The sequence below is a fragment of the Octopus bimaculoides genome, chromosome 24 (genome assembly GCF_046866305.1).
Source record: "Octopus bimaculoides isolate indiv1 chromosome 24, ASM4686630v1, whole genome shotgun sequence".
Lineage (NCBI taxonomy): Eukaryota > Metazoa > Mollusca > Cephalopoda > Octopoda > Octopodidae > Octopus > Octopus bimaculoides.
Genome location: NC_142951.1, coordinates 19,752,579 through 19,764,800, shown reverse-complemented (window position 1 = coordinate 19,764,800; position 12,222 = coordinate 19,752,579). Strand labels below are relative to the sequence as shown.

At 38.3% G+C, this 12,222-nt stretch overlaps 1 protein-coding gene across 1 annotated transcript in view; it reads left to right on the top strand.

Moving 5' to 3' along the window:
- Positions 1–12,222, top strand: part of LOC106871526 (ubiquitin carboxyl-terminal hydrolase 5) — a 77,193-nt gene that overhangs the window by 36,924 nt on the left and 28,047 nt on the right. The window contains exons 10-12 of the mRNA XM_089341451.1: positions 3,805–3,876; positions 6,757–6,838; positions 10,550–10,672. Coding sequence (XP_089197577.1) covers positions 3,805–3,876; positions 6,757–6,838; positions 10,550–10,672 — 277 coding nt within the window. The remainder of the gene's footprint in view (positions 1–3,804; positions 3,877–6,756; positions 6,839–10,549; positions 10,673–12,222) is intronic.

Below are 12,222 nucleotides of genomic sequence, written 5' to 3'. Positions count from 1 at the left end.
ATGGCAGCACAGGAATCTGAAAGGTGTTAAGGAATGGTCATCATAGTTTACTGATTTTATTATGGTTTTAGATGAAATTTTAAAGTTACATATGGATGAAATTGTAGTTATACTGTAGGTTCAAGTGGAACCTCGTTTGTGAAATAGAAGAAGAGATTCATGAAAATAATTACACAAGAATGAAAGTAAATTGTGAAGTTGCATGAGGGTGATCAAACAATTCTGCTTTGATGGGAGTGACAACAGGTTTTCAGGCATAACTACAGACCTTCCCTCCACTGTTACTGCATAACATAATGGGTACTTTCTCACGAAATTTTCAACAAATCCTGCTTTGATGCTGTACATTCGGAGTATATATGAATTTATGGGAAAGAATTATTTCGAGGGGTTGTGGAGAGGAGTTTTGGAAAATTCACATGACCCCATTTATTTCCCTTATAACCTTGAGGAAAATGGGTATTTTTCAAAGAAAGTTTATACAATTATCTTTGAAACTGCATAAATTACAATTATAAAAACATTTGGGTGTAAAAATGTTTTCCAAGGGGGCAGGGAGAAGTGTTTTGAAAAAAGACCAATCAAAAAGACCATATCCTCACCATTTTCCACCTAACCGATTTTCACTATTTTTTTTTGGCACTTAAAAATAACGAGAGGAAATGTTTTTGGTTCTAAAACAAAAATTTTTAACATTTTCAGAGGAAAAACTGTGATTTAAGGAAGAGTTGGCTGTTGTTGTTTCTAGCACATTCCAAGACCACCTTCCTCGTTTTTTTGTCATTCTCACATGTATTGATGTTTTTTAATATTTTTCCTCCCATAAACACAGTTATTCTATAAAAAAACATTTGAAAGTTTGATTTTTTTCACCCACCGCCTCTCTTTCTGCTTATAATTTTAAATATCGGGCAGTCTGAGAAGGTCATTTCTGGCATTTATCCGCACTGATTAAAAAAAAGTTGGATGGGGCTATTTAAAAGATTGCATTTTAATAGCATGCTTTTCTGTTACAAAATATTTTTTCGTTCACATACACACACAGGGCAAGACTGAGGTGGGGGGGGGGGGGGAATTTAAATTACTGTTTTTTTGGTTGTTGTTGCTTATATCCTGCCAATGGACCATGCATGTGTTACTTCCGCACCATCATTCCATAAAATGTGTTTATGGGGAGAAAAATATTGAAAAACATCAATACATATGAGACTCCCTTAAATCACACTTCCCTCTGAAAATACATATTTTTCTTTTTTTATTAATGAAAAGGCTCCTCCCATGGTTTTTAGGTGCAAAAAATATTGGCTATAATCAGCCTGGAGTGCGATGGTGAGGGGGAAGGGAAGTGGAAAAATTATAAACTTTCAAAACTTTTTTTTCATAAAAAGATGCCCCCACCCCGATCATTTCTAAGGCTGTGGTAAAAAACAAATGGGAAAATAACAGTCAAAACGGACAAATTCCAACTTATGTGATCTTCCTCATCTGAAACTCCATTTTATTGACCCTCCCCCACCCTTGGAAAAATTTTTCCCACAAATTTCTTTATAATCATACTCTATCCTGTTTGAAAGGTATTTATATAAACTTTCATTACAACATACCCATTTTCCTGAAAGTTATGAGGCAAAAAAGTCTGGTCATGTGAAAACAGACAAATTTTGCTTTTTATAAGGACAGAGATAATAACGTATGCGTGTGCATGTGTATAACTGTAATAAGCTGTATTACTTTATATTCCTATAAATATTACTTACTTTACAGGACAAAAGAAAGTTGATAGATTCCAATTATATCGGAAAACATTTTCCATAAATTGAGAGACCAGTTTGGGAAAACTCAAACAATTCTGCTTTCACCACAAATTCTGATATAGGTTGAATCTACACCATTACAAGGATATCTCTAGAAAATTTTATTTTAAAATACCTATTGTCCCTAAAGTGATGAAACAAATTCAGTGGGGCACTCTTTTGTAGATATGCCATATGTGTAACAAGCATATGGTCAAATACACAGTATGCAAAGTGCTAGAAATAGAAATCAACACTCCAATTTCATTTTCAGGAAATAAATGTACTGTTATCTGTGGAATGGTCAAATTAATTTAAATGATACGAAAAACCTGAAATATTATCAATTTTATTTAGTGTTTTCAGCAGTCAATATACAAACAAACAAACTTTGCGTTTCATAAGGATAGAGTTGAAATATTACTTATTTTACAGGACAGAACAAAACTGATTCCTGACTGAATTTTAAACTCAGCTAATTTTCCTTATGTTGCCTTACAATTTACTTTCATTCTTATCCAATTGTTTTCATGGGTTTCTTTTTCATTTGACTAATTAAGCTTCAAATTTAGTTAACTTACACCTTCATAATAACTATAATTTCATCCTCATGCAACTTCACAATTTACTTTCATTCTTGTGTAATTATTTTCATGAATCTCTTCTTCTATTTCACAAACGAGGTTCCACTTGAACCTACAGAATAACTACAATTTCATCCATATGTAACTTTACAATTTCATAAATATAAAACCAATAATAGGGAGATAATAATGCACCTTTAATTAATTCCCTTAGACAACTCATTTATTTTGGAAAAAGCAAGGAAAAAATATAATAATGCATATTTAATCAATAATAAATCTCTGAGCGAGTTATATACACACACATGGCCTAGTGGTTAGGGTGTGGCATTTATGATCATAAGATTGCGGTCTCAATTTCTGAACTGGGTGGTGCACTGTGTCTTTGAGCAAAACACTTCATTTCATATTGCTCCAGTCCACTCAGCTGTAAATTGGTAATCCTGCAATGGACAGACATTCTGTTCAGAGGAAATGTCGGCCTTGACTGTCTAACTAGTAGGGTGCTATCATTTGAAAGCTATAGCAATGAAAGGAAGCACAGTATTACAAGTGGTATATAAAAACACCCTATAACCCGGTTGATATAGTGATATTTTCCTTCCTATCAAAGAAGGCACAAGCACTTTCACACACACATACGCATGATGGAATTTCCACCTACCAAATTCATTCATAAGGCTTTGGTTGGTCAGAGGCTGTAGTAGAAGACACTTGCCCAAGGTGCTGCACAGTGAAACTGAACTCAAAACCATATAGTTGGGAATTGAAATATAATTACTGGTTTTCATGCTACTAGTACCATGTAAACCAGTCATTACCTGTTCTGTGGTCTGTGACTATGATGGTTGGCTGAAAAGTTTGTAGGCTGACTAAGATACTCTCATGGAATGGGACCAAATGAGGTCTCTTTTTCAATATAATCTCCCATGCAGTCTACACACTTCTTCTATCAGTGTTGCAGTGCATGGATCCCATTGGTGAAGAAGCTTTCATCTTGTTGGTCAGAAAAGTCATCAACAGTAGATGTGATGTCATCATCACTGTATTATCTTGTAGCTCTGAGATTTCAATGATGTTGACTATTTTTAGAGTGACATTGTACGGGGATTGTTAGAGGCCAGGCCTAGTTGCTTTGAATATAAAAGAATAAAATATTTGGGCTGGTTTAAATACTAAAGGGTGAAGTAGCAAGCAGTTTTCACCAAAACGCAGCATGTGGTTTGTGTATGGGTCAAAGGCTGAAACCACAATATTATTAACTCAAAGAGCTTGCAACTTACATAAAAGTATACACAGTAATGATAATAATAATCTATTTTCTTCAACCCTCTCTTCTTTTCTCTCTCTAATTCTCATTTACTTGCAATCACCATTCTCTCTCTGTCACTCCAACCCACACTTTTCTCTCTTTTTTTTCCCCCCAGATACTTTGATTGTAGAGATGCCATCTTTGCTGGTGCTCCAGTTAATCCGACCTCTGACTTCAATGTTCAAATGTAAGTTGTTGTTATTATTATTATTATTATTATTATTGCGGCGGCAAGTTGGTAGAATCGCTAGCACGCTGGATGAAATGCTTAATGGTATTTTGCCTGTCACTATGTTCTCAGTTCAAATTCCGTCGAGGTTGACTTTACCTTTCATCCTTTCGGGGTCGATAAAATAAGTACCAGTTGAACACTGGGGTCAATGTAATTGACTCATTCCTTCCTCCTAAATTGCTGCCCTTGTGGCAAAATTTGAAACCATTATTATTATTATTATTGAAGAAATTGCACAGTATCCAATATTGTGATGTTGTAGATTGAAGGTATTGTGTGTACTGGGGGTTTGTACTGTCTGTCAAGTCACAACAGAGACCTCAGACAGACAGTACTTTATGCAGTATACATGGAGTTCCAAGTAAAGCCAATTCTTTTAATACACCTAGGTATTTCTAAAGTTTCCAGAAGTTTCTTCGGGTTGGGTGGTATTGAACCCAGTGCTCTGATGACAACAGGAATAACTTTTATGTTTGACACTCGACAATCCATCCTTGAACTCAAATTACATTCACGCATCCATCACAAATAGATGCAACTTCTTTTGTTCTTTCGTTTTTAAAGTTTTTTTCTTTTCTTACTTCTTTTTCCTCTTTAAATCTTCACCTTCAAACTCTCAAACATCAAAATGGATGGGAGTGACCATCATTATTATTGTTAGGGTAGTCAGCTGGCAGAATCGTTATTCTGCTGGACGAAACGCTCAGCAGTATTTTGCCTGTTGCTACGTTCTGAGTTCAAATTCTGGTGAGGTTGACGTTGTCTTTCATCCTTTTGGGGTTGATAAATTAAGTACCAATGAAACACGGGGGGGGGGGGGGGGAAGATGTAATTGACTAGTCCCCTCCCTACAAATTTGAGGCCTTGTGCCTTTAGTAGAAAGGATTATTATTATTATTATTGTTGTTGTTATTAGACATCAAGTTGGCAGAATCACTAGCATGCTGGGCAAAATGCTTAGTGGCATTTTGTCCATCCTCCCCCAAAATATCAGGCCTTGTGCCTTCAGTAGAAAGGATTATTATAATTATTAAGCCAGGAAGCATACTGGATGAAATGCTTAGCGGTATTTTGCCTGTCACTATGTTCTGAGTTCAAATTCTGCTGAGGTTGACTTTGCCTTTCATCCTTTCGGGGTCGATAAATTAAGTACCAGTTGAATACTGGAGTCGATGTAATCAACTATCCCCCTCCCCCTAAATTTCAGGCTTTGTGCATATAATAGAAAGGATCATTATTATTAAGGTGGCAAGCTGGTAGAATTGTTAGCATGCTGAACAAAATACTTAGTAGCATTTCATTCGTCTTTTCATTTTCAGTTCAAATGTCACTGGGATCAACTTTGCCTCTCATCCTTTCGGGGTCACTAAAATTTCTAGCAGTTGAGTACTGAGGTTGATGTAATCAACTATCCCCCTCCCTCAAATTTCAGGCCTTGTGCTTATAGTAAACAGGATTATTATTTATTTATTTAATTATTATTATTATTATTATTTATTTATTTAATTATTATTATTATTATTATTATTTATTTATTTAATTATTATTATTATTATTATTATTATTATTATTATTATTATTATTATTTTTATTTATTTATTTTATTATTATTATTATTATTTATTTGTTTAATTATTATTATTATTATTACAATGATGAGCTGGTAGAATCGTTAGCACACTGGACAAAATGCTTAGCGGCATTTCTTCCATCTTTATGTTCTGAGTTGAAATTTTGCTGAGGTCAGTTTTACTGTTTTTCTTTTTGACTCAATGAAATAAAGTACCAGTCAAGTACTGGGGGTCATTGTAATTGACTTCCCCTTCCCCTCAAAATCTGCTGTTCCTGTGACAATATTTGAAACTACATCTGTGAACATGTCAGATATGCTAACTGTTATACCAAAAGTGGTTTTGCTTTATATACCTACGGTTCCAATTGTTATTTGTATCATTTTTCCCTTTTATGTTCTGCATCTCAGTTATTTTCGTGTCATGTACTTCAACAGTTTCTTGACCTTCTTCTGGTCAGTGATTTTGATAAGAATGGCTCGAGATCTCTATCAGAGTACAGAGATATAACTATTAAGGATTACAGAGTAGTCCCTGATAAATATATTTGGATAGCTCCCCTTGATCACCTTGTCAATGGAGACATGCATCGAATATGGCATTTGATACATGCTACTTCTCAATCTATATGTTGGCAGGTCTGCATATTGCCTGAGTGACATGACTGATGTCTCAGTTGTCTCTCAGGAGACACTCCACCTTTGCAAGGACTCAGCAGCCACAAATGGTGTACCCAGTTGTTTCAGTGTATTCATTGCAAGTCTGCACTTAAATGTTAGCCTCTTGTCTTGTTATTTTGGCATAGTTTTTTTTTCTTTTTTTTTTTGGTGGCTAACTATTGCATCCTTTGCAACTAAATATCACAATAATCTGATATTTAGCTGCAGAGAATTTTGAGCCAGTGTCAGTCAGTCCTGATCAGGCAGACTCATGATCAAAGGGGTTTTAGTTGTGATCCTCCTGTCTTTCTATTCAGACAGGGAGCGTATCTAGAATGACATAATGCAATGTAGTCTGTGTCCTTCCTGTTTTAAGACATAGGGTGTGGTTTGAGGGAAATTTAGCTTATATCTCTAGCAGGTTGTTATGACATTTTGTGCATATGCTTGTTATTTTGGAGAATCTGAACAATACTGGAGCCAGCTAAGAATTCATCTTCTAATTTCTTCTACATGTACAAAGTATTTTACTATTTTCTTATGTCTAGCTCTATATATACCTTATCCATTTTATTTTATCATCTCTCTCTCCCTTGCTCTCTCAGGGCCAAGTTAGCTCATGGTCTTCTTTCTGGTGAATATTCTAAACCACCAAATGAGACAGAGATAGATGAAGAATATATGCCGGTGAGTATCATATCAGTAATTTAGTATCTCTATCTGTTTTTCTGTTGTGTGTGTATGTGTATATTTACATAAATGGGTAAGTCTGTATGTGTGCCTGTGTTTTTTGTGTATGTGTATATATAAGCACAGGCATGGCTATGTGGTAAGAAGCTTGCTTCTCAACCACATGGTTCTGGGTTCAGTCCCACTGTGTGACACATTGGGCAACTGTCTTGTATTATACCCTCAGGCTGACCAAAGCCTTATGAGTGGATTTGGTAGACAAAAACTGAAAGAAGCCTGTTGTGCATGTGTGTGTGTGTGTGTGTGTTGTTGTGTCGATGTTTGTTTCTCACCACCACCTGACAACTAGTATTGGTGTGTTTACATCCCTGTAACTTAGTGGTTCGGTAAAAGAGACCAATAGAATAAGTACCAGGCTTAAAAAAAAATATTGGAGTCGATTTATTCGACTAAAACTTCCTCAAGGTGGTGCCCCTGCATGGTCGCTGTCTAATGACTGAAACAAGTAAAATATAAAAGATATTGTGTGTACATCTATGTATGTATGTGTGTGCATCTATGTATGTGTGTGCATCTATGTATGTGTGTGCATCTATGTATGTGTGTGCATCTATGTATGTGTGTGCATATATGAATGTGTGTGTGTATATATATCTATGTATGTACATGTATTTGTATATGTACATATGGTGTATATATACATATATACAGGTGGTGGAACAAGGAGGTAGACAGGGCTATTAGACAAAAGAAACAAGCTTGGAAGGACTGGAAGAACGGTGGTAGCAGGGAATTGTACCAATGTGCCAGAAGGGAGGCTAGGCGACAGGTTTATTTAGCCAGAGGGGAAGCAGATAAGGAAAGATTTGCCAATGTTCTGCGCCGTGAGGACCAAAGACTCGAGGTATTTCGTGTTGCAAGACAGTGTAGGAGAGAGAATAGTGATGTTGTAGGAGAGAAATGTGTTCGCATGGATGATGGTACGCTTGCATTAAATGAGGATGCAAAGAAAGAGGTCTGGAGATGCCACTACGATAGATTGCTTAATAAAGAGAATGAATGGGAGAAAGAGAGCCTGCCTTATGTCGACCCAATAGAGGGACCAGCTATCCGAGTTGATAGTACCAGGGTAGATAAAGCAATTAAGAGTATGAAGACCGGGAAAGCCCCCGGCCCATCAGAAATCACTGCAGAGATGCTCAAAATATCTGGCAGTGTTGGCTATAGCCTAGTCACCCGTATTACGAACCAGGTGATACACGAAGGAGTCATACCCTATGACTGGTGTAGCAGCATCATAGTCAACTGCTACAAAGGTAAAGGGGACGCTTTAGATACAAATAATTACAGAGGCATCAAGCTGTTAGATCAGGTTATGAAAGTTACAGAGAGGGTCATAGCCCAACTAATTAGGGAGCAAATCAATTTAGATGAGATGCAGTTTGGGTTCGTGCCAGGTAAAAGCACTACTGATGCCTTATTTCTAGTGAGACAGTTGCAAGAGAAATACCTAGCCAAGGATAAACCTCTGTACCTGGCTTTCGTTGACATGGAGAAAGCCTTTGACAGGGTCCCCCGATCCCTTATCTGGTGGTCAATGAGGAAACTTGGGATAGAAGAATGGCTAGTGAGAGCTGTGCGAGCCATGTACAGAGATGCGGCCAGTAAGGTGAGGGTTGGAAATGAGTACAGCAATGAATTCCGGGTAGAGGTAGGGGTCCACCAAGGTTCCGTCCTCAGCCCCCTATTATTTACCATAGTCCTCCAGGCAATCACAGAGGAGTTCAAGACAGGTTGCCCCTGGGAGCTCCTCTATGCTGATGACCTTGCCCTAATTGCGGAGTCACTATCAGAACTAGAGGAGAAGTTTCAGGTGTGGAAGCAAGGTCTAGAATTGAAGGGCCTTAAAGTCAACCTAGCTAAAACCAAAATCCTAATAAGTAGGAAGGTAGATAAAACACAAACCCCTTCAGGTAGATGGCCCTGCTCAGTATGTAGAAAAGGAGTAGGTAGTAACTCTATAAGATGTACCCGGTGCAAGCTATGGACACATAAGAGGTGCAGCAACATCAAAGGCAGGTTAACTAGCAAGTTAGTTTTTGTTTGTGGCAGATGTTCAGGTGCAATAAAGACTGCAAACAAACAGGAAACAACTTCTATCTCATTCCAGGGTGAAAAACTAGAGGTAGTCGATAGCTTCCGCTATCTGGGCGACCAAGTTAGTAGTGGGGGTGGGTGCGCTGAAAGTGTAGCTGCTAGAATAAGAATAGCCTGGGCCAAGTTTAGAGAGCTCTTACCCCTGCTGGCGACAAAGGGACTCTCACTCAGAGTAAAAGGCAGACTGTATGACGCATGCGTACGAACAACCATGCTACATGGCAGTGAAACATGGGCTGTAACTGCTGAGGACATACGTAAGCTCGCAAGGAATGAAGCCAGTATGCTCCGTTGGATGTGTAATGTCAATGTGAATACCCGTCAGAGTGTAAGTATCTTGAGAGAAAAGCTGAACATTAGAAGCATCAGTTGTGGCGTGCAAGAGAGACGATTGCGCTGGTATGGACATGTGGTGAGAATGGAGGAGGATAGCTGCGTGAAAAAGTGCCACACCCTAACAGTTGAGGGAACCCGTGGAAGAGGTAGGCCCAGGAAGACCTGGGCTGAGGTGGTGAGGCAAGACCTTCGTACATTGGGCCTCACCGAGGCGATGACTACGGACCGAGACCTTTGGAAATGGGCTGTGCGTGAGAAGACCCGGCAAGCCAAGTAAGATCGTTGCCAGTGCCCCTGGACTGGTTCTTGTGCGGGTGGCACATGAGATGCACCATTTTGAGCGTGGCCGTTGCCAGTACCGCCTGACTGGCTCCTGTAGGATTTTCGAGCGAGATCGTTGCCAGTGCCCCTGGACTGGCTTGTGCGGGTGGCACATAAAAGACACCATTTCGAGCGTGGCCGTTTTCGTGCGGGTGACACGTAAAAGCACCCACTACACTCTCTGAGTGGTTGGCGTTAGGAAGGGCATCCAGCTGTAGAAACTCTGCCAAATCAGACTGGAGCCTGGTGTTGCCATCCGGTTTCACCAGTCCTCAGTCAAATCGTCCAACCCATGCTAGCATGGAAAGCGGACGTTAAACGATGATGATGATGATGATGACAGGTAGAGGCATGGCTGTGTAATCAAGCAGTTCACTTCCTCATCATGTGATCTCAGTGGTTAGTGGTGTTGTCAATTTCTGCTGTTAACAAATTGGGCTGATTGTACCTTTGAAAATGTATGAAATAAGTGACCTTAAAAAAAAAAGATATAGATAAGGTTTAGCATCAGGAAAGATTTCCATCCATAAAACAATGCCTTAAATAGCATACTTGTCCGTCCCTTGCAAGTATGGCAAAACAGGTGTAAAATGAACAAACATAGACCTACTGTATTTTCTGGTATACAGGTCAAATTTTTGACACTATAATTTATAGCTCCCAAAAAAAAGGTAGGTTGATTTATACACCAAAATGACTTTAGGGGTCGAAAACTTCAATGTGAATGCAGCAGGATTTGGAAAGATAGTGATGGTGTGTGAATGTTTACACTATACTCTATATCAACGCATACATTAAAAATTGTCTGCAAAATTTAGAAATAGAGAAAGAGATGATTGCTTTTATATATTTGTTTGTTTTATTTGTTTATTGCTATTTATTCTATGTTGACAGCCACCTAAAGGAATCCGACCACAGATGTTCAAGACACTGGTTGGCAGAGGTCATCCGGAGTTTTCTTCCAAGCGCCAACAAGATGCTGAAGAATATTTCCTCCACCTCATCAATTTCATTGAGGTAGGTATTGATTATTGTGCTTGTTCTTGCACTGCTTGATTTGTAGTAGTAGTAGTAGTAGTAGTAGTAGTAGTAGTAGTAGTAGTAGTAGTAGTAGTAGTAGTAGTAGTAGTAGCAGCAGCAGCAGCAGCAGTTATTTTTAATTGTGATGGAATAGATCTATGACTAATATGTGTTCCAACTAAGGACACTTCCATCCTTTCCTTTGGCATTGCATATATAAGGCAATATTATCTAATGCTCAGGAAGAGATGTGGCTGGGTGGTTAAGAAGTTTGCTTTGCAGTTACATGGTTTTGGGGTTCAGTTCCATTGTACGGCACTTCTGGCAAGTGTCTTATGAGTGAATTTGGTAGATGGAAATATTGTGGAAACCCACCGTATGTGTGGATGTGTGTTTTGTATTTGTGTTTGTCTCCTTACTGCTTGACAACTGGTAATGGTTTGTTTACATTCCTGTAACCTAGCAGTTCTGCAAAAGAGATTGATAGAATAAGTACCAGGCTTAAAATAAGTACTGGGATCAATCTCTTTGACGAATCCTATGAGACAGTGCTCCAACATGGCCACAACGCAATGACTGAAACAAGTAAAGGTGAAAGAGTAATGCATATATCATTATCCCTTTTAAAAATGGTTGGGTCAAAATAGGGGGAGGTTTGACTGTTATTTCTAACTGAGCAACCATGTAGAAGCTCCCTCATCGACTTGTGATTGGCTGTTGTTGTTGTTGTAGTAGTCAACCTGCAGACGCAAACAAAGGACAGGCAAGGGAGCAGGTGGGATATCAACTGCTCCAACTCCTTATTCTGTGGTCTTCTGCCTATGTTAAAACCAGTATTAATACTAATTTCAAGGGCCATGGATTGCCCTTAAAATCATTACAGTGTTAGGCAAATTCCTTGAGGTATTTTTCTGACTCTTTATGTTCTGATTTCAAATCCTGCTGAGGTCAGCTTTGCCTTTCAACCTTACTGGTGCAATAAAGTACCAGTGAAATACTGGGGTCGATATAGTAGACTAACTCCACTTCTTCAATTTCCAGGTTTTGTGCTCTGCTAGAGCCATTTACTATTAAGGACAATGGAATTGCAGAAATATTAGAGCCTCACAGTATTTCATAAAAAACCCTTTATGTTCTGAGTTCAAATCCTGCTGTGGTCAACTTTACCTTTCATCCTTTTGTTGTTGATAACACACATATCTGTTAAATATTTGGGGGTGATATTTTTGACTGAAATTTGTCATGTGCCTATGTTAGAAATAGGTAGCGAGCTGGCAGAACTGTTGGCACGCCAGGCAAAATGCTTAGCAGTATTTCATCTGTTTTTACATTCTGGGTTCAAATTCTGCCATAGTCAACTTTGCCTTTCATCCTTTTGGGGTCAATAATATAAGTACCAGTTGAACACTGGAGTCAATTTAGTCAACTTTGTCCCTCAATCCTAATCGCTGGCCTTGTGCAAAAATTTTAAACCAATATTATTATTATTATCATTAAGGCAGTAAGATGGCAGACAAAATGCTTAGAGGCATTTCTTCCAGCTTTAC